Source organism: Muntiacus reevesi, chromosome 18 (genome assembly GCF_963930625.1).
Source record: "Muntiacus reevesi chromosome 18, mMunRee1.1, whole genome shotgun sequence".
Taxonomy (NCBI): Eukaryota; Metazoa; Chordata; class Mammalia; order Artiodactyla; family Cervidae; genus Muntiacus; species Muntiacus reevesi.
This window is the reverse complement of record NC_089266.1, coordinates 39,143,496-39,166,280: the sequence shown is the minus strand read 5'-3', so window position 1 is coordinate 39,166,280 and position 22,785 is coordinate 39,143,496. Positions and strand designations below refer to the sequence as shown.

General features: G+C 52.7%; 1 protein-coding gene across 4 annotated transcripts in view; it reads right to left on the bottom strand.

The window, feature by feature from the left end:
• Positions 1-20,535, bottom strand: part of SLC43A2 (solute carrier family 43 member 2) — a 43,162-nt gene extending 22,627 nt beyond the window's left edge. Inside the window, exons 1-5 of one of the 4 annotated variants that reach the window (XM_065911083.1) lie at positions 20,459-20,535; positions 19,369-19,582; positions 10,888-11,095; positions 9,037-9,092; positions 7,821-7,897 (exon numbers count right to left, since the gene is read on the bottom strand). In XM_065911083.1, coding sequence (XP_065767155.1) covers positions 7,821-7,897; positions 9,037-9,092; positions 10,888-11,095; positions 19,369-19,528 — 501 coding nt within the window. In that variant the 5' untranslated portion in view covers positions 19,529-19,582; positions 20,459-20,535. Of the gene's footprint in view, positions 1-7,820; positions 7,898-9,036; positions 9,093-10,887; positions 11,096-19,368; positions 19,583-19,973; positions 20,365-20,396 lie in introns of those variants that run through there. The other 3 variants (XM_065911084.1, XM_065911085.1, XM_065911086.1) reach the window with 3 other exon arrangements.
• Positions 20,536-22,785: the final 2,250 nt, after the last annotated feature.

Here is a 22,785-nt window from a genome sequence, read left to right as displayed (position 1 = left end):
TCAGTGTGTGGTCACAAAACAGCAAACACAGGCGAAGAGAAGTTCTCCCTGGGGGCACTAATTATTTTTCAAATGTTAACACTAATTGTGTTTTATCCTTTAAGCCACTTCCTTCCCTTCCTCCCAAAGCTGTCATGCCTACTAGAGGAAATTTCCCCCATTTACTGTGCCCAGGAGCAGCTTGATCAGAGGATTTTTCCTGATAATTAAGTTATAATATATGACAGTGTACACAGTTATGTTAATATATTAAATAATATAGTAGCATTATTATTATAACAGAAACTATTATTATGCTAAAAACCCTCATAACATCCTTACCAAGAAAGTGTCACTCTTACCCTCACTTAATGGTTACAAGACTTCAGGATTAGAAAAGTCAAGCGGATGTCCCTGGTGGTCCAGCAGTTTAAGAGTCTGCCTGCCAACGCAGGGTATACAGGTTCGATCCTTGATTCAGGAAGATCCCACATGCCATGGGGCGACTAAGCCTGCGTGTGCCCCAACAACTGAGCCCTGTCCTAGATAAGTGCTCCGCAACAGAAGAAGCCACTGCAAGCGCGGGCCCCACGTGCCGCAACTCGACAAAGCCTGCACACAGCAACGAAGACCCAGCGCCGCCAAAAATAAATAGAAGCTCTTAAAAAAAAATAGTCAAGGGATCCCTAAGCTGGTAAGGGTCAAAACTAGAATTCAAAGCAGGTCATGTTGATGTGCATAGCCACTGGGCTACTCTGTCTCCTGGAAAACACACACGTGGCCCCTGAAGGGTCTACACTTGATTTGGAGGATCAAGGCATTTACCCTTACCTCTCACACCTCTTTCTGTTCCTTATTAAGCATTCTGTTTGCTCTCCCCACTGGAAATTTCTTACACCCTCTCCAAAGCTCCTTTTAGACCTACCTGCCTCCTCCCTCCCTGACCTCCCCCGGCCGACCTCCCCACAGTCCGGGGCGCACTGTCAGGAGGACCTGCCCTTGGCCGCAGACTCTCCTTTCATCTTCTCTGGGTCTCCTCCCCCACTGGCCTTCACATCCCCCTCCTCCCTCCCTCCTCCTGCCTCTGTCCGACCTCAGCCGCACATAATGGCCACTCAGAAGCCCTGGTGATGGAGTGAATGGTGGCTGAGGACCGAGCAGAGCGCCTAGTGCTGGCTGGAGGGCTGGGCGGAGGGGGAAGAACCACGACTGCTGCCAAGTAGGAAGCTGCAGCCGAGCTGAGAGACAGATGCGAGGAAAACACTCAGCAGGGTTGGTTTCCTGACCTTGGGTTCCCAACTGCGCTCGCAGCTTGGGTGTGGGGGGCAGTGCACTGGCCCCCTTCCTGGCTCTGGGGGGCTTCCCACCACCACCACCACCATTAATGCTGTTGCTGCCCCGGGGTAGGATGGGGGCTGGAGTGGGCTCAGCCAGGCAGAACCCGTCCTCCGAGCCAGCCTCGGAATGCCATCCCTGCGCGAGCCGTGGTGACTCATTCGCTCAGCCCCTGGGCTGCACTGTAAACAGGCCCAGGCTCTGTGACCTTCCCAGAGAGGAAAACAGCAGCTGCAGACGGCCCCTCCCCTGGAGTGCTGGCCTCGGAGCCGGCTACTGGACGAGAATCGCCAGAAGCCTAGGCTCCAGCAGTGAGGATGGGCGGCCCTCCTTGGAGGACCCTCTTTAAGATGTCTCTCTTCCCAGGAGCCCCCAGGACAGGCCTGGGGCTTGCTGGCAGGCAGGGACAGAAGAGCCATCTGACACCCGATTTCCAAATCAGTGATCTCCGGAGCCCACCAGCTAGCGGGGCTCACCCTGGCTCTTGGGGAGATGCCACGGGCCATCCAGGGTGGGGGTGGGGTGCTGGCATTTGGGTCCTCGGGCCCCTTTCAGAGGTGACCCTTGTCCTCAAGTGGCTGGTGCACACACCCAAGAGCCCTGTGCAACCTGAACAGGCCAGGATCCAGGTGCCAGTCTGGACAAGTGGACTCAGCATAGCTGAGCTCTTTTCTAACCCTGCACGACCAGCAGCTCCAAGCACATGCTGCCAGGTAAAGGCCCTTGTGGTCACCTTTCTGCTTCACTGCTGAAGGGGTGGGGAGGCGGAGCCCCACTTTCCTAGCCACTTCGTCCGCTTTCCCAGCCAGGTCCAGCCCTCCCGAGGCCCCAACTACACGTTCAGTCCATCCCTGAACCAGTCACGTGCTGGGGCAACTTCACGGGGTGGAAACCCTCTGATGGGTGGAGTTCTCCCAGGCCAGTGGTGATGGGCTGACGGCTTTGGGCTCTCAGAGCACATAGCAGAAACCCAGAGGCAGAGCTGGCCGGGGGCAGCAGGCGAGTCCTGCTTACCTGGCACGTGGGGCACGTGGGATGCCGTGGGGACCCTCTCCTGGCCATAGAAACAGGTCACCCGAGCAGGAATGCAAAACTCCACACACACCCCTGGAGGGGGCCATCTGTTTCACTGCTATATCCCGAATCCTCTCCCTCCCCTCCTTCCAGGTGTTCGAAGATGGACATTTACTTTGTTCTCTTCAAACTCAGATCCCAACTCCCATGGGACCATTTCTTCCTCAGGCTCCAAGTAAGACTCCCATGAGTCAGATAGGGAAAGCCCACAGAGAAATTTTTTCATTAAGGAGCCTGGCAGCACTTTGCAGTCACTTTTCTGGGAGGGTTTCAACAGCTCAGAACTCCCCGTCCCGCCCACACTGACAGGGGTCAGAGTAATGAAGTGGAAAAGACATGTTCACAATGTTGGCGGCATCCACTCCCATCTCTAAGCAACCCCGGCCCCGGATCGTCGGGTGGTGGCCCCCAGACGCCACCTCAGCCGCCGGCCGCTGTTTTCCTCCAGCCGCTGAAGCGAGTTAAAGACTTGAACAAATGCGAGGCAGTGAGCAAACAGACCTGAGTGTGCTGTCCAGATGCCCACAGGAGGCTCAGGCTTGGCACCTTGGGGTGTGCCCTGACCCCCGGTGACCTGCACCCTCCCCCTCTGAGGGTGTCACATCGCCCAGGACCCTCTGAGGCAGGGACCTGGGAAAGCCTGGCAGGAGAGCCAGCCTCTGCTCACGGGGGTAGGATCACCCATGGGTATGCACACCTCTCCGGCTCTGTAAGGGGAAAAGGTGGTGGGGAAAAGGCATTCTACAAAGTCAGGGCCCCTTTGCTAGCACCAATGGGGATAGCAGTTCACAGTCACTGGTCATCCTTATTTATACCACAACCCCTTGGGACTCAGAAAGTCCCCCAATTAAGGTTTCCCTGGCAACACAACCCCGCTCCCCCCAGATTCCTAGGTTGTCACAGAGCTGTTGATTTAGGAAGCTCCTAAAGGCGACCCTGAAGACTCCTTTGTCCCCCGAATGAGAGCACGGCTGGAAGACCCAAACAGAAAGTGCCATTCTGCTGCTGGCTTGGCACCTCCGGGAGCTGATCCTGACACTTCTGCTTTTTAAAAGGTCTGGGCTGTGTCAGGGCTAGATTCAGCTCTGCTTAGCAGAAGCCCCCGCAGCCCCAGAACATGGCCCAAGAGCCGCGGCCTGCCTCACTGACCTGCGTCTCTGTCCCCTTTCGAGGTCTGATCTAGAAAAGCTCCTTATCTGAAGCCTTGCGGGACAGAGGACTGCCCAAGGAGGTCCCTCGGGCCAGGGCACAGAGGAGGAAGCCGACGACGTGGAAAGTGCTTGAGGAGTCGGGTCACCTAACTAGAAGGGAGAGGGTCAGCAAGGGCTGGGGGCTGGGGGGAGCCTCTGCCTTCTGATGGAATCATGACTGAGCAGCTTCTCGGTGCTTCTAGACCTGAAGCTGTCAGACTTTCCCTGCCAAGGGCCAGAGAAACTGCAGGTTTTGCAGGCCACGTGGTCTCCATGCAGTGAGGCTGTCACTGCCATTCCCTCTGCTGCCATCAGTACAAAAGAATCAAGTGGGAGTGGTTCTGTGCCGATAAAACTGTGTGCACAGAAGCCTGCAGTGGTCTGGATGTGGCCTGGGGGCAGCAGACTGTTGACCTCTGCTCCAGACCCAAGAATGGGAGCCTTAGAGGGACAAGCCACCAGGCTATCTTAAAACAGATGCCTGCTAACCAAATGCTCCAGGTGATGATCAGATGGTTTTCTTGTCTGGTCACCGTCTGACCTGTGCAGCCTTTACCTCCCTGTGGGAGAGCAAGGAGTTAAGAGAAACATTCCTACTACAGTGCGTTCAGCTTCACACAGACCTACTAGAAGCAGGTGAAAGCCACAGACCCTCCCCTAGAAAAACACACCTGTTCGAGCACACACATGCACAATTTGCTTTTGGAGAATTTCAAAGAAATGCCCAGCCCTCCTGAAGCTTACTCACGGACCACATAGGGGACTAAAAAACTTAGGGTAAGACCACTGTTCACTCAGATAGAGAACTATTTTGTGTGTGTGTATGAAAGAGGGCTTACAAAACACAATTTTAAAAAAAAGACAGAAACAACCCTGTAGAAAAATAGACAAAAGACACAAAGGAGCAATCCCAGAAGAAACACAAGTGGTCATCAAAAGTAGGTGGAGAGATGCCCCATCTCACTAACAATTAAAGAAAGAAATTTTAAATAGTAACATATTATTTTTCACCAGATTGGATTGGCTAATGTTTACAAGAATCTGGACAGGGTGTTGGAAGGGGTGTGGAAGAAAACTTCTCAGATATGGTGGAAGGCCAGCAACTGTGTATACCCTTTTGGGAAGACCATTTGACAGTCTACATTAAAATTTAAAACATGCTGAACTTGGGGCCTGGAATTTATTTTATCGAAATACATGTATAGAGATGTTCACTTCAGCAGAATCATAAATCAGAAAAATTGGAAACCAACCCAAAAGTCCATTAGCAGGAAACTGGTTAAATAAATCATGGCAATCTATATTGGAGAATCACATGGAACTGTCTAATTATGAAGCCGATCTCTAGAGTTTAAAATAATAAGGTAGATTTCTAAGGACTGGCAGGAAAAGACATAAGAGATACATTGTCAAGTGAAAAAGGCAAGTTGTAACAGTGTTTCTTTTGAAAAGAACTTCAGTGTATGTAGATTTCTTTTTTAAAACTAAGGAGTTACATTTTAAACTGATGAAGTTAGGCTTTTAGGATTTTACAGTTCACATTGTACATTTCTCAAATAGTTGACTTTTTAAAATCAAACCTTTTTGTTGTATAATCATTAAGAAGAAAAGAAAACAAAAAGAATCCTTATGACCCTCCTAGCCACCCCAAAAGGATTTGTGGACCACAACTATGATCTTATTTTGAAGACTTCCCTAAAGGGGATTCATGGTGAGGAGGTTTTTAATCTGTTTTAGGCTTATAGCACCTTTCTGTATTTCAGAGCATATACTCAAGTCCAAGGGCCATCTCTTTCTTTTATCCTGAAATTCAGAACTGCCATGACATAGACAGTGTGGCCCAAATAATGGGGGTGAGGCCAGATTTTCATTTTTCATTTTGATGAAAGAATTGGTCATGTTTACGCTGTCAAAGAACAAGCAGAACCGTGGCTCCTGCTTCGCAGTGGACACAGCTGAACGGAATCGGTGCGTTTGACGGTTCTAACATGCTTTGTACAGCTTCAACATGTGTCTTCCGCCAGGAATTTGAGAGGGAGATACACCCATTAAAAAAAAAAAAAATCTATCTGGTTGGGACTTCCCTAGTGGTCCAAGGACTAAGACTCCTTGCTCCCAAAGCAGGGGGCCTAGGTTTGATTCCTGGTCAGGGAACTACATCCCATATTCTGCAACAAAGACCTGGTGCAGCCAAAGAAATAAATAATCTACCTGATTAAAAAAATAAATAAAAATGCACAAGAGAGTACAAAGTCAATCTCCTTCACGCTACCAGGGCAAGGCAACCAGAGACCCTGGATAGTTGAGTCCCCCACGCTGCAGCACACGATGTATGCAGTCCTGGGCAGTGCCTCTCTCAACCTAACACAGACTCCACTGACTGCTCCATTTCCACGGACTTAGGCCCTGGTAGTTCACCTTCCCACCTGGATAAAGTCAATAAATTGAGAAAGCACAGGAAGGCTGAGAAGAGGAATTGGACCCAACCGGGCCTCTGGCTCACAGCCTGCAGGCTAGAGGTCACAGGAATGTCAGTACCTCCTCAAGTTCCTTAGAAGAAGACCAGCAAGGTTCCAGGGCTCCCTCAAAGCTAAACGAGGGCCCTTCAGCAGCTTGATGCCTGACTCATTACTGGAAAGAGAAAGCAGAAGCCAATGCCCTGCAAATAAACAGGGCTGGGAGGCAGTGTGTCATTAAAACCTTTCTCGAGGGGAAACTAAGGCAGGCAAGACTTTCCTGTTGGACAGAGAAATCTTTCGGGAAGCCTTCCATTCTCACTACTTTCCCAGGGGCCAGCTCTGAAAGGCACCCCTGCCTGACCAGGTGAACCTGCAGACAACTCCCTCTTCCTTCTGGGGAAAGATTCTTTGGACTTTTTTGGACTTTCTTTCAACCCGGATGTTCAGGCAGTCTCATTCACTTCCAAAAGAAGCCCATTCTATGGTGTTCTGGGGCTACCATAAGAGAGTGCTCGGCATCCCAACAAAGGATCTCCTTCCCTTGGGAGAAGGGCTCCCTGTGCCTTGGCATTTAGAAAACCATGCAGGGCTCGCTGGTGGTTCAGGAGTAAAGAATCTGCCTGCCAATGCAGGAGACACAGGTTCGATCCCTGATCCGGGAAGATTCCCACATGTGACTGGGCCTGTGTGCCACGACTATCGAGCCTATGCTTAGAGCCCCGGGGGCCGCAACTAGAGGCCACATGCCACAATTACTGAAGCCTCTGCAGCCTAGAGCCTGTGCTCTGCAACAAGAGAAACCACTGCAATGAGAAGCCCAAGCACTGCAACTAGAGAGTAGCCCCGGCTCGCCGCAACTAGAGAAAAGTCTGAGTGGCAATGAAGACCCAGCACAGCCAAATATAAAATAAATAAATAAAAATTATTTTTAAAAAAAGAAAGAAAGAAAACCAAGCAGAGGGGCAGGCTCTGTGATTCCCCAGAGTTTTTCATTCAGTTCTGAACAAAGCAACAGTTAGAGGCAGGGTGATTCCAACAGAGGTTTGTTTTTAGGTTTCACTGTTAGCCAGAGCTGCCATAGAAAATAAGAGAAAAGAAAGTAGGTGGCAGGTTATTTTTCTTCCACACAGCTATTAAGCTGGCTTCCTCGGCGCCTGAGTCAAGGTCAGGAAGCAGGAGACAGGCTGCTCTGAGACTGACTCTGCTGCCTTCCAGTCTGCCTGCAGGACTTCCCCAGCTTGGGAGCCGGAAATAGACTTTGCTGCCACAACTTCACCAACAACAACCCTCTACTGCTTGGGATACCCCAGCAGATGCAGGTGAATGGAAGGCAAGCAAATTAGAGTCGATAAAAGCTGCCCTCAGATTTGCAAAAAGATGACTGAACTAGAAAATGAAAGTGTTAGTTGCTCAGTCATGTCCATCTCTTTGTGACCCTGTGGACTGTAGCTGCCAGGCTCCTCTGTCCTTGGGGATTCTCCAGGCAAGAACACTAGAATGAGTTGCCATGCCCTTCTCCAGGGAATCTTCCCAACGCTGGGATCGAACCCAGGTCTCCTGCAATGCAGGCAGATTCTTTACCATCTGAGCCATAAAGGGAGGTCTACAGAGATCTTCTCAAAAAAACTGGTACTGGGCCTTCTCTGATAGTGCAGTGGCTGAGACTCTGTGCTCCCAGTGCAGGGGGCCTGGGTTCTATCCCTGGTCAGGGAACTAGATCCCACATGCCACAACTAAGACCCAGCAGAGCCAAATAAATATCTTTTCAAAAAATGGTACTTACTGTTAATGAGGTAAAAGTCATGCACATCCCACCAAAGCCATTCAGAGCCAGGGCGATGAAGATGAGCACAGAGAGAGCTGGAAGGAAGCAGAAGGCTGGTAAGAGGGGAACCACGCCTGAGCCTCAGGGAGGCCGGGGCCCGACCCACTGCTGCCAAGGAGCTTGCTCTGAGCAAATGCTGCTAGTGATGACAAGTCATCAGGCATTAGTGCCAGACACCTGGGGAGCTGGCCCGGCCTCGGCCTCATCCTCCTCTTGCCTATTTTATGGAGTTTGGGCTCTTGCAAAAGGTGTATCCCCATCCCCCTTTCTTCACTAACCTTACCCACAAGTGGTGGTTGAGTTGCTAAGTCATGTCCAACTCTTGGAACCCCATGGACTGTAGCCCGCCAGGCTCCCCTGTCCATGGGATTTCTGAGGCAAGAATACTGGAGTGGGTTGCCATTTCCTTCTCCAGGGGATCGTCTCGACCCAGAAATCAAACCCAGGTTTCCTGCATTGCAGGCAGATTCTTTACCAACGAGCTACGAGGGAAGCCCTTTACCCACAAGGGAGACGTCTAAAAAAGCTGTTCGCTGAAACCAAAAATACAGGTACCTCCAAATCAGGAGAGGAGCCTGGATAAGAGTCTAGTGAAACACGGGACTCCCCTGGTGGTTAAGACTCTGCACTTCCAATGCAGGAGGCGCAAGTTCAATCCCTGGTTGGGGAAATAAGATCCTACATGTTGTGCAGTGCAGCCAAAAAAACCTCAAGATTTTGGTGAAAGTCAAGCCCTATTTTGGTGTTTGTTCCAAAAGTCCTTGCAGCATCAGCTCCACCTGAGCAGAGTTAGGGACCAGGTGGTTTCTGAGCCATCTTAAAGTGCAGGCCTGGGCTGCTCTGAGCGGTTCAGCTCACGACCTCTGCACACACTCCTGCAGCTGGCCTGGTTCTCAAGTTGGCATCAGTGAGTCCGTCAGAGACTGGCCTGGTTCAGCAATGAGATGGGTGTTTCTCACCCTCTGGGGGCTTCTCTGAGACATTTGTCTGGGGCCATTTGCTTATCCAGCCACCATCTGAATTAAGTCACTGGGTAAAGGTCTAACAAGTGTCTCTCTAACTCGAGTAGTGAGCGCACGCCTGGCCCAGCTTCCTAGAGCAGGTGGGCCTGTGAGCACGTCTGGGTGCTGTCTCCCCAGTCCCTGACAAAAGGGCAGAGGAAAAGCATACTCACAGTTTGGGTTACTTGCTCCATATGCAATCAGCAAGCAGGAGACAGCAAAGCAGGCACTAAAAAGAAAGAGAAATAGTACATTATTGGTTATTATCATTATTGATAATATGATAATACTGTTTATATGGAGGTATTTGCTACATGTCAAGACACTTTCAGAAAATTTACATACATTCTTTTGCTCAACAGTTCTAAGGAGCGTAATTGGCTCTATTTTACTGATGAGAAAAATAAAACTCAAAATAACAAAAATAAAACAATAAGGTCCTACTGTATAGCACAAGGGATTATATTCAATATACCAGGACAAACCATAATGGAAAACAATACAAAAAAGAATGTATACATACAAATGTGTAACTGAATCACTTTGCTGTATAGTAGAAATTAGTAAACATTGTAAATCAACTACATTTCAATAAAATAAGTTAAAAAAAACACACAAACACAGATATTCAAATACCTAAAAATAAATAAAATTTTAAAAACCCAACATAGAAACAAAAATGAAATTCTCCAAGGTGTCCTAGCTAGCAGGTGGCTAAGCTGGAATTCAAGCCCCAAAGCCAGACCTAATAAACACCCCACTGCACTGCCCGCTCCACTCCCCAGACTGGATAGAGTCAAGTCTGTGAAGCGAGAAAGGACACAACCCATCCCCAGGCTCCTGTGTCCACTCAGTCAGGGGACAGAAAGAACCCCACAGGGCAAGGGGTGATGATTGGCAGCTTTCAAATCCCCTCTACTCGGCTCTGAGCTGGGGACCAAGCCTTTGTAAGCTCCAAAGAATGAATGACACTGATTCCCCACCGATTCCCTTCAGGGCCACGAGCCTTGCTCATGGCCAGCCACTGCCCTGCACAATGCTCATTCCCACTGGGACTGGCTTGGGGAGGACCCTGGCCAGACAGGGCCAGCTGCTTGGCAGACTGACCCTGAGACTGGCAGACTGGAGTTTTATAGCCTAGGAACACACCCTGGGAGGTGCATTAGATGACTCACTAAGGTGCCTGGGGTAGGGAAATACTATTTTACAATTTTAGAAATTTTATAATTTTCCATTTTGTAATTTAAAATCTCAGCCTTTTTATCTCTTTTGTATATGTATCACAAGGCAGATAAAACACTATATAAGATGGTGGATGTTCCCTAAGCTCCCTGTGGGATTCATTTCATGACGTATGTAAATATGACCATTATGCTGTACCTCAGTCTTACATAGGGCTGTACATCAATTAATATCTCAATAAAACTGGAAGAAAAAAATTAAGCACATTAAACAGTAAGGATGACATACGTATATGCCTGTGGGCTTAGTTGCTCAGTTATGTCCAACTCTTTGCGACCCCAGGGACTGTAGCCCGCCAGGCTCCTCCGACCATGGGATTCTCCAGGCAAGAATACTGGAGTGGGTTGCATTCCCTTCTCCAAGGGATCTTCTTGACCCCTGGATCGAAGCCTGGTCTCTCATACTGCAGGTGGATTCTTTACCATCTAAGCCACCAGGGAAGCCCAACAGATGTGTATATGATTGATGATTCCATGTGCTTATATTAGAAGTATGTGTTCAAAATCTTTTTATCTCACAGAGGTGGAAGATGAAAAAGACCGGAAATCATAATGACAAGCAGGTCCTCCCAGGCAGGCCTGAGTCCTGTGACTTTTCTATGCAGATTGGAATAACACAAGGATCACAGCAGCTATTGATGGGGCAGGACCCCATCCTAGGTGGGCATTCAGGGGGCGCCACAGTACACCTCATCGCAGGATACCAGGATCCCCTACAGTGGGGAATCTTGGCCCAGGGGCCCCCTGCCCATCCCGCCCACCTGCCTCCCCCCCAGAACTGACCTGCCCAGCAGCCTGAGCTTCCTTGGGCCGTACTTGTCCATGACGATGCCCAGGGGCAGAGTGATGGCACTGAGCAGGAAGGAGCCCACGGTGAAGGCCAAGTTTAGCATCTCATCCTGGGCCTTGCAACTAAGCCAGCCATTCATCCGGCTCACCTCCTCAGGCTCCGGTTCTGCCGTGGCCCCCACAGTGACGTTGGTGACATTCTCTGTGTGTAGAGGGAGGGGAACCTGATCACAGGGTCATGGCAGGGATCTCCAAAGACCAGAGGGGCAGGTGCCCACCCAGAGTCACCCCACTGAGGCGGCCAGGGCTAGCTCTGGGTCCCTTCAGAGCTCTGAATACCCCCAGCAGGCTGGGATGTCCACGTGGCCAAAACTCCCTGGAGTGATATTACAGAGATTCTTTTTTTTTTGGGGGGGGGGGGAGTCACCTTCCCTTTGAAGAATCCAATAGAGAAAGTGCCTCTATTGCTCCTTAGAAAAGTCTTGCCCACAGTCTCAGGGCCTTCTTGTGTCCTTTGCAGCACCTACAAGCCCCAGGTTGGGATTCCCATTTAATGGCTGCACCAGGTCTTAGTTGCGGCATGTGGGATCTATTTCCCTGATCAAGGATCAAACCTGGGCCCCCTGCATTGAGAGCTCAGACTCTTAGCCGCTGGACCACCAGGGAAGTCCCAGGATTCCAACTCTAGAGTAAGCGACACCTAGAATAGCACGCTTTGGGACCCAGCCTGGGCTGTGGGTTCCCCAAGCTGGCTAGAACTTCTCTGCAGCTCTGTCCATGGAAGCAGTCTGTGGCCAGCATACAGGAGGGGAACCCTAGACCACTTGGGAAGGACAAGCTGCTGGTTTCAGCTGCTGTGAGTCAATCGAGGAGAAGGCTTCCTTTAATGCCTAACACATCAGATTTCTCAAAGACACATCCCCTGTGCTAAATTCTCTCTCATGTTCTCACAGCATCAACTACTACATATCCTGAGTCACGGAACCCCCTTGGGAAAGGTTTTTTGTTTAATAAAAGAGTGCCAAATAACTTGCTTTCACTTGTCGAAGAGTACCTATCTTCTTTTTCTCACTGCGGTCACGATGTCACTGTCTCTGGTGGCCACACCTATGCCATAATCTAGTCCTTAATGATCCTCTCCAAAGTCCACCCAGCCCCAAGACAGCAAAAAAGAGGGAAGGAAAAAGTGCTGTGGCAGCGAGGGGCGGGAGGGTGGAGGACAGGCTGGCACACAGCGGGGAATGCGCTCCGTTCCTCCTCTCGGGACTGCTAGTTAAGAGATGCTGACTAATCCTGCAGAGAGAGGAGCAGCCTCTGATTAGACTCGAGGAGGTCACGCTGGGAGACTCAAGGAAATACCTCTCAGCAGATAAGTGCTGTCTCCTACATGCGGCCCTCTGGCGCCAGGGCCGTAAAGCTGAGGTCGGCAAGGCCTGCCTGGGCCTCTCTTGGGGGGGGGTGAGCCAAGGTCACGGAAGAAGATGCATGTTGGGTGAATCATGTTCTGTGCCAACCTCTGACCAACAGGTCCTGGTGGGGGATACGCTGAGGGTGGGGGTGCTGGGATCTGGGCTCTAGGTTCCAATTCCGGTTTCTCTACTTGCTATTTTATCATCCTGGAGAAGTGACTTCATCTCTCTCTATCTCAGTTTCTTTATCTGTAAAATGGGCATAAGGTAATAAAAATATCTACATCTCTAGAATTTGGGGTAACAGAAAACCCAGATAACATTTTAGTGCTCACAAAAGCATAGGAAGTGTTCATAACCAATAGCTAAAAGTTATTACTATTATTAGGAGATTACTACATGGTGCCAATGGTAAAGAACCAACCTGCTAATGCAGGAGGCATAAAAGACACGGGTTCAATCCCTGGATTGGGAAGATCCCCTGGAGGAGGGCATGGCAACCCGCTCCAGTGTTCTTGCCTGGAGAATCCCATGGAGAGAGGAGCCTGGTGGGCTTCAGTCCACGGAGTCGCAGAGTCAGACACGACTGAAGCGACTTAGTATGCATGCGTTATTGTTATTGTTGCTACTACTATTCTGATGGGAGACTTGGAACGGGGATAATAATGCAACTGGTGGGGAGCAGAGCCGGATGCTGTAACTGGAAGCAGAATTCCATAACTGATCATTCATCCATAGCATGAATTCATGTCTGGCCTCCCACTGGGCTAGGACAGGGACTGTGTTCCAGTCACCCGCGTCCCCAGCACCTCCCCTTGGTCCTGGCGCACCGTCGCTGTTTACTGAATGAATGAAAACAGTGGCGTCAGATCACCTTGACCAAAAGGATCCAGAAAGAAGAAATGAAACAGGATGCATGGCACCAACTTGAAGCCAGAGGGCATTGAAGGAGATCACAGCCACAGTGTCACCCCCTGAAGCCACAGAGACAAAACCTAACAAGTCAGATTTCCATCCCCTCGTCCCTGCCACCTTCTCTCAGCTTCCCAAAAGATGTCTGCACCACACTGGCAGCCAAAACACATGACAAACAGGGTCATCTGAGCCCAGGAGTTTCCAGCTCAGAACTGTCACACACACTGCCTTGGCCAGCACGCCGGAGCTGCTTGTCCATGGTGGGGCCCACTTCTGGAAGACCAGAGCTGCTTCACAGGTCGCCGCTGGTTTCAGGTGTCAGCTCTGCTAGCAGCAACAGGGACTGAATGTGAAGCGGGAGGGACCAGGCAAAGCAACGGTCACCTCCAGGCTGGTGTGCAGGTGTGCGCAAACCAGCCCAGGCGCAACAGAGTGGATGGAAATGGGAGGGGACAGCTGCGGGTCCCGGATCGCTGGCTTGTGAGACCTAACCGTGGCCATGTAGGGTTTGGAGCCCATCAGAGAACACAAAATCACTTAGGGCTGGCAGTGCCGCGAGCTCGGCAGTTCCAAGCAGGGAGCCGTGACCGAATGTGGAGGGAGCGAGGCACTGTCTCTGATCAGAGGCACCAGGGCACCCTGCTCCTGTCTTCCCCAGAGCTGAGCCTAAAACCACGGCTATACTTCCCAAGAGAGGGAAGACAAAATCCCAAGGCAACATGTATACTCAAGGCAGACACCCTGGTTTGCTCTTAGTTGAAGATGGGGACAAAAAAAAATTCTTGAATTGTTTAGATATCTGGTCACCTAGTAACTAGACAGAAGGGGCTCCAGGAGAGAGAAGTCAGAGTGTAGAGAAGGGAATCTTCCCTCCCATCTTTCATCCTAGGGTCGCTGCAACAGAGCAGGACCCTTACACGTTGGGCCACCAGCCTTCTCTTAAATCCCTGCCAGTGGGGCCACCTGGCCGTCTGCCCTCCGAGCTCCGGGCAGTGATGTCTGGAGACAGATGAGCCGGGGGGTGGGGAGGCCTGAGCGGCCTCTCACCGGCCCAGGGAGCAACGTGAGAGTGCCCCATGCCCCAGACGGAACGAAACCTTCCGTGAGCCTGAAGCTTTGTTGGCAGTAAACAGCCCACACACATAATCACAGATCCAGCAGATGCCCAAACACCGTCACACCCAGGCTGCTCCTCTCATTCTGCTCCCACCTGGGCCACTGTGGGCCGGAGAGACACAAAACAGATAAGCGCCCAGGAAGTGCTGAGCCCCTGGGGTGCCCCTCTGCTCCCAGCCTAGAGCTCAGCCCTCCCCCAGTCCAGCCTGCTCTGGGCCTCACCTGCACCTGTTTATCACAGATGCAGCCAGAGCAGCCCAGCCCAACCCAGGAAGGTGAACCAAGAGCAAACAGGCAAGGAACTGGTGTGTCCGGAGTGTGCAGGGAACGGGCGTGAGGCTGCTTAGGAGGAGACCCGGGGCAGGGAGCAGGGAACAATGCCTGCTCTGTTCAGCCCCACTCACAGAACCCGGCACTCAAAACCCTTAGCAAGAGAGCAGGGGAGAAAAGAAGGTGCTGTGACCCCACTCAGGCCCCCCTAACCGCCCTGGATCAAGGAGGGGGCTCCCCCTACCCTAGGGCAACAAACCAGAACAGCTGACCAGACGAGGCTTCTTGAGGAGCAAGGAGCTTCAGGCTGGAGGCCCCCCTAAACTTGAGCAGCCCCCTGCCCCACCTGCCCAATACTGGCCCCTGGACTTCCCTGCTGATGGTCACTGCCCCAGGATCTCCTGTCTCTCTCAAATCCTTAGTCTATCCGGCAACAGGAAGCAGCATCTCCGTCTGGCAGGGGGTATGTAGGCGAGAGGTCAGCCTCACACACAGCCAGCCCGAGGGAGGACACAGACAATCAGAGGACCCCGCGCTGGCCAGGCCAGGGCCTGGCCCCCTAGTTGTGGTCACAGAGGGCTGGTGTGCGCTGGTCGCTGTGTTCCACGCTAGTGGTTCCTGTGTCACTGAGCACGTCCCCCTCAACTCACTAGTTCACATCTGGATATCTGGAGTATCCAAACAGGTAAGTCGCTTCCCCGAGGTCTCACAGGCAGTACATGGGGAAGCCGGACTTGAATCCAGGCGGCTGGACCTCAAAGCTCCTCCTGACCTTCAGGCTGTACTGATGCTGTACCAGCTGGGTCAGAGGCAGTTGAGAGAGAAAATGCTTAGAGAATAAAAGACACACGAGGCTGACAGTGTCAGGGACCACGCCAGGTGGCCCTTCATGTCATCTAGCGAGAACGGGAACTGCCCCCGAGATGCTCCCACGAAGTCCCCGAAAGCCAACCAAGCTGGACAGGACCTTCATGGGATGCCAAGAAGGCAGGTGGGGCAGGCGGCTGTGGAGGAGGAGAATTAGGTCACGGGAAGGAGGAAGGCGGTTGGTGTGGAGGGCCGAGGGCATCAGCTCCTCTGTGACACATCCTGAGGCTGGAGGCCCCTGCCTGCAGGCCTCCCGCCCCAAGTACAGAACTAAAAAAAAAAAAAAAAAAAGAAAAAAATCCAAAATAAATTGGGGTTACAGGGAGGGGGGAGTGAAAACAGGCCTATTCACAGCAATACAAGTGAGAGGACAGGTTTGCAAGTGCTACCACCAGTGACGTCTGAGACATACCGCCAGTGGGAGAGACAGAAAAAGGGAGGGCAGGGAAGTGGCAGGGACCGTCTCAAGCCCACTTCTTCAGCCTCAGCCCAGTCTGGTGGGGACCAGGCCTGGCCCTGCCCTCTCACTGTCCCAGGGGCCAGCTTCCTGCTTTGTTTCAGTGAGGGGTACAGCCCCTGGTCACCGAAACAAAGTCACTGAGGAGGTCAAGAGCACAGAGCTGGGGGCTGCCTTGGGGCCCATGGCTGGGCTGGACCAGAAACCACGTCTCCCATCTCCAGAGCTGCCCCCCAACCCCCCATGATCCCACCCAGCGCCTGGCATGTGGCAAACCCTCAATAATTCCTAAGAAGCTAATAGGTGAATCTGACCGTCTCTTCTGCCTCGGGAGCTTCTGCCTGCCTTGAAAAGGAGATCTAATCTCCCCAAGGCCCTGCAGGCTCCTTCCCATCTCTCCAGTCATCATCTGCCCTTCTGTCCTTTCCCTCCTCTCTTTCAGCACACAGCCTGCTCCAGGGGCTCACTGCCTCTGTCCTCTCCTGACTCACCCCTTCTGGCCCTCCACGCTTCTGCCTAAGCATCAGAGAGCCCCCCACCCAAGCTGAACCAGATCCCCATGGCTGCTCTCCGCCACCCGGCACCCTGCTCTCTGTTGGGGTCTGACCATCACGTGGGATCGTGGGATCGCATAGGTCTGTGTGTGGTGACTCTTTGATGCTGGCTGACTGCAGACCCCCCCGAGGGCCTGGATTACTCTGCGCCCAGCATAGCATCTCAGAAAATGTTTCCTGAGGGTGTGGGTCAGATAAAAGAGATTAAACATCCACAGGGAGCACCAGCCTCCTAAGCTGAGAGAAAAATGAAGAAACGGGTTGGGTGGGGGGTGGGGCTGGTGACAGTGGCCATCCAGAGGCCAAAAGGACGCAGGTCTGGGAAAGCCGGGGCTGGGAACCCAGCTGGTCTCCTGCCCACACCAGGGGGACTGGGGAGGCAAAGCCAAGTGCCAGCCCAGGTCCCCAGCCCCTGTCATCCACCCTGACCGTCGGGTGGACATGGATTAAAGAGCTGAGGGGAAACGGAAAACCCAGCTCTTTGTTTCTTTGTCCCACCTCGCCACGCTGGAACCCGACACTGTGTCTGTGACCGGATCCTGGCTGGAGTCCCGAGCAAGAGTTCTGAGGACCTTTCAACAGGTTCAGGCAAATTTTCTTTCAGGAACAAACCAAAGCATCGGTCCTAAAAGCCACAAAACGCTGACAAATTTGCATCTCAATCAGCTGTAGACTGGTCAGCTTTTCACAAGCCTCATTCAATAAATGTAATAAACGGCCAAACTGCTTCTCTGCAATTCAGCTGTCCCCCAAGTTTGACAATATTAGGCCTAAGCAGAAATCTTGACCCTCAAATCCTCCAGTTACTCCCAGCCAGGCAAGACACAGGGATGCCAGGCCCCGCAAGGCAACAGGCTGCTCAGACTTCCAAGAAACAAGGAGGCCAGAAGAGATAAGCCCTGTGGGATCAGCAGGCCTGCCCGCCATGGATGCTGGGTCAGCGGGTTTGCCAGATAGTCAGAAAAACCAAAATCAGAGGCAGGAACAAAAGGCACAGGATAAGAAGTTGATGTTCAACCCACAATCCTGACCCTTCACCTTCACTTTGGTTTACAGGAGAGACCAGGCAAGCCTCGAAAGGGCTTAAACACCAACTCAGCACTGTTGCGGGCACAACTGCTGGGACTCCTCCCACTTCAATGAAGGAGGCAGCCAAGGCTGGGGCAGGAATGAAGTGACCAGTCCTGGCGCTGCCAAGACCATAAAATAAATTAAATCAGTGGACAACGTGTGTGTGTGTGGGGGGGGAACACCCTAGAATCTGACCTTCTGACACCACAGTAGGACCAAAAAAAAAAAAAAAAAAAAATTGACCACCACAGTCCTCCAGTCTGGATGAGATGCTAAAAGCTTCATCTGGATATGATGGTTTTTTCTGTTCTTTAACCCCTCTATGCAGCCAGAAGGAAGCCGTCAGAGGCAAGTAGGAAGGGTCATGATCCATAAGAGAAGAGAGGAGGTGCCAAATGCTCCAACCTGTTCCCTTCCTGTCATTAATCTCCTAACATCTCTCGGGCAAAGCAGAAAGCTTGTTCAAGGAACAAGGTCTGAGTGACTCTCCCATCTCCCAAGGTTTCTTGCTGATGTGGGGAAAGGTCTGCCAAGAACCCTTAGGCTATTAGGAAATATTTCTGAGTGGCTGAAGGCTAAAGGTCATACATAATATACTCTGCCCTCTCTCAGGCAGTCTCAGCATCTTCTCCCTTTCTCCTGTCCTTAACCTCTTTCAGCTGAAGCTTCCCTAGTAACTGGAATGCTCAGCAACCTCCTGGGAAGATCAGAGTAGGAAAACAAGGATTCTACACCAGCTTACACACAGTATGAGCTGGTCCAAAGCTTTCTCTTCCCTCAAAGTTAGCAGTCTTGGGAGGAAAAAAATGGCAAGCTGGTGGTGTGATGCAGGCGGTCAGACTTGGGTTATCTCCATCCAAGGGAACTGGGGCGGGGGCTGGCTGTCAAAGGTACCGGGGAGAGACTCTACTCACTTCAACCATTAGGAAGTGACAGAGGGCAGAACAAAACATTTATTATCAAGGTTGTTGAGGAAGGGGGATAGAAGGGTAGAGAGTGAGGGCCACTTGGGTCCCACCCTTAGGCTGAGTCCCACTGACCTTCAGCAATCAGAATCCTCAAACAAGGTCATCGGGTGTGACCACAGGGGTGGGGGTGAGATTTCTTGTAGACAGGCATCCTCAGCTTTAATTCAGTTACACCAACATGTGGCAAAGCGAGAGGACAGCCCTAGTGCCATTTCCAGAAATACCCCCTTCCCCTCCCCCTCACAGGGGAAGAAGGCCACTGAGATGTTCTCACAGCTTGTGGGAGGAAATGTCCTTTGGAAAATTAGAAAGCAGCAAAAATAGACAAGAAATTGTATCCGACAAGCCCTTTAGAGACTCAAGGCCTGACTGAAAAACATCTAGATTCTAGATGAACCTTCCACGGGGTGGAGGCCAAGCCACTTCCTTTCTCTTGCTGCACCCCAGCCACTGAGTCAGGAGTTCCTCTTTCTTACAGTCAGAGAGCAACATGTTTACTGCAAGGCAAGTGATGTGCCAGGCACTGGGAGGAGAGGAGTCCAGTCATGTTCCCGGGTGGTGGAAAGAACACCCTGGACTTGGGGGTTCTGGATCTATGACAGTCTCCAGCTGTGAGGCCTCATGCAAGTCAGAAGATCTGTCTGAGCCTCAGTGTCTTCAGCCAAAAAACAGGGGCGATGATCTGTACCCAGCAAAGCTGGAGGGGGGAGGATGTTTAAACGGGCCTTCTGCTAACTAGGAGGAGTTGCGCAGTGAGGTGGTCTTGCTGGTTGAGTATACACCGCCCTCCGTCCCCTCCCAAAGCCCCCATTCCAGGAACGACCCCCCAGCCCGGGTATCCGTCTCACCTGGCTCAGTACACAGGTAGGAGTAAAAGCCCTCCGACTTGAGCATGATGAGCAGCGAGCCCCAGCCCAGGAGGACTGCCGAGAAGAGGAGGTTTTCCACCACGGCCGTGCAGGCCATCCACCAGCGGCGCCGATGGGCAGTGGCCAGGGTGGGCGCCATGGCGAGGCGAGACGCGGCGACCCGGCTCCGGCTCGGGCTCCTCTCTGCAGCCACCTGAGCGCAGACCTCGGCGTCAGCGCCCGGCCCTACCCAGCCGGGGCGGCCAACCCGGGCCGCTGCCGCAGCGCGCGCAGCTTGTCACCCCCTCCGTAGCGCGGGAGGCAAGTGCGCGCAGCAAGGAAGCCCCAGCCCTGCCTCGGCCCTGGGCCACCCTCTCGGCCGCTGGCTCATCCGCCAGCCCGCAGCTCTGGGAGAAGCCGCCCCGGCCAGGCAGGGAGACTTCTCTCTCTCGGCTCACTCGGAGGGAAACCGAGGCACAGAAACACGAAGGGAGAAACGCGTGCTCAGGGACGTGGAACTAATGCAGGCTCCCAGCAGGACTGACGCAGCTTGGGAGCTGTCAGGAGAGGAAGCCGGAGGTTCAGATACCTGGGCAGGGGGATACCTTACGGCTGCCACTCCCCGGGATCCTCACCGGAGCCCGCCCGCCCGCGCTCCCTGGAGACCCTTCCCCAGATCAGGCTCCCTTAACCACAAGATCAGCGCACGGAGCTCCGGAACGGCCCGCCCGCGGCCCGTTCATTGGCCTGACGGCACAGGAACTGCCACGCCATTGGCCGCTGTCTAGGTCGCTAGGCGCTGCGGCCACGCGAGCCCCACACGGGAGAGGCGAAGCCGGTTCAAACCGGCGGCGCGAGCCTCCCGCGCGACCCCCGTCTGGGGCCGTTTCCTCGGCAATTAGCTCGTTTCTGTGGAAGCGAACCCTGCTCCTCCATCCCCTAGCTTGCTCCTGGACCTCTCCCCCGGCGGCTCCTCATCCATTCAGTCTCTCCTCCCTTATGCACACATCTTCTCCCTATGCCCTTACTCCTGCGCCTTCCTCTCCCCAGCACTCAAGCTCGGGACCCGGGTCCCCAGGATCCTTCTCACCCGGCTCCTACTGGTGTGTATCGGGCCCGCCCGGCGCCTTTTCTGCCCCCCCCTTTTATTCCAGTCCTTTTATTCCGACCCCTAGAAGAAAACACTGCCGCACGCTGATTGGCTGAGTCGGGGCTGGAAACAGGCGTTAACCAATCGGCAGCCACCCGCCCTCCCCGCGGCAAGCAGAAGCCGGTTCCGGCCGGACTGGGAGACAAACAAGAGAGCTGGGGGGGCCAGGGGCTGCTTGCGGCTGTGCGGTAGGTCTGCGCTTAAAACTGGAGTCATACTCTGGCTGGGGAGCTCCAGGGGCATTCCCCCATCGCCTCTTACCCGGAAACCCTGTCCCTGAATTGAGCCCTCTGCTCGCTGTTCCGGAGCTCTCGGACTTCCCCTAGCTGCAGGCGGGTCTCCCTCCCGAAGCCCGCTTAGCTCCCTGGCTCAGTTCTTCCTCCGGCCCGCTTCGTAGCCCCCAGCTCTCACTGTGTGCTGAGCACCACGCCCGATGCTCTGGCTCCGTGTGGGTCGTTCTGCCTCCCGCCACCTCCCCACGCGATGCTGCCATCCTGTCTTCCTTGGGCTTTGTGTCCTGAATCCTCGCTCTCCTGCCTCTAGTACCCCGTCCAAGCGCTGTCTGCACATTCCGGATTCCCCGGAGCTCTGTCCAGGCGTGGTGTGCTTCTTCCCTTCTTTCCTGATTCACGGCCCGCACTTCTGGGTGTCATCTGTCCGGTCCCTGGAAGTTTTCCCTCGGGGATCTCCACGTGGGAGTCTGGGGCTTGTCTGTCTCCTAGGATGTCAGGTACCCCCTCCAGACTCTGACCGCCCAACACATTCCCTCTGCTGGCTGCCACCTCTACTCCCTTTCGCCCTGTTCTTCTTCAGGTTAGAAGCCTCTCAGCAAGGTAACGAGGTGGGCAGAGCAAAACTACTAGCAGAAGTCAGGCCTCCGGGAAGGCGCGTGGGGTCGGGAGAGCTCTAGGCTCCTGGTCTGATGAAAGACCTGGACAAGCCCCCGAGGAATTGCCAGGGCAGGGGGATGGAGCCTGGGCTCAGGATTTTAGCTCCAGTTGGAGGTTCTCCCCCATCGAAGGCACAACCCGGCGGAGGGCCCTGTGTCTCCCGGCGATTCAGCTTGGTCTCTTTGACACACTGTGGGAGCTGGTTTGTCACCCCAGGGCTGTGAGAGCCCCAAGCAGCCTAGGGCTCCTAGACCCTGAGTCCAAGTGCGCCCCCTGCCGCCAGCAACCCGCCGCTGGCAAGCTTGCTCAGACCAAGCCTGACACTGTGGTCTTAGAGGATCCTGGCTGGTTGCCTATCTGGTTGCCCAACCCTGAGAATCTCACCCACTCACTTGACAAACTTCAATCTTTCCCTCCCTCCCTCCCTCCTAGAACCACCTGCTTGAGGGCTGTCTCAGGCAGTTGTTCCATACACATTTCTAAACTGTTTCAAACACACCTGTAAAGTAATTCACTTTATCCCCCAACAAAAAACTGTACCTCCCAGATCATAGCATCACTGCCTACTGAAGTTAGATACCGTGAAACATCCTTTCAGTATTTGTTGGTCACCAGCTGTTATTGTCCCTCTCCATCCCACCCCGACCCCACCCATAGACTCTGTATCTCCTAAGTGTTTATCTGATTTGCCCATGTGTGTCTGTAGGACTGCAGCTGCTGTTCCTCGTTCTAATCTCAGCCACTCAAATCCATCTCTTCACCCCCATTCCATCCCAGTGAGCTTTGAGAAATGCAAATCTAACCTTGGTAAATCTGACCTCTGCTAAAACACTTCGGAAACTCTTTACCATTGGCACTGCAGGATAAAGTTCAAATTCTCCAAGCTGACCCACACAGGCTCCTCCCGCACGGTGGTTGACCTGCTCTTAGTTACTCCAGTCACACGGAATTGCCTGTGGTTCCTGCAGGTGCTGTTCTCTCACCTGTGACCCTCAAACATAGTCCCTCCTGGGACAGCATGTCCTCCAGGAAGTCTTCCCTAACTCCTCCTGGTGATTGTCTCCATTACCTTTCCGTTTTGTAATTATCTATTCATCTGTTTGACTTCCATTTTTCCCATCAACTATGAACTCTTTGGGGGCATGAGCCATGCCTTATTCAGCTTGCTATAACCAGCTCTTGATACAGAAGTAAGTACAAAGTAGATGCATAATATGAGTTTGTTGAATGAAAACATAAATTAAAAAAATAAAGAAAATATAAATAAATGAAGAGGTGAAAGGTGTCAGCTTCTAGGAATAAAGGACTCAAAGCTGGGAGAATGCTGTAATGCCGATAATAATGACCCTTTATTGAGGGTCAAAAATTTACTAGGTG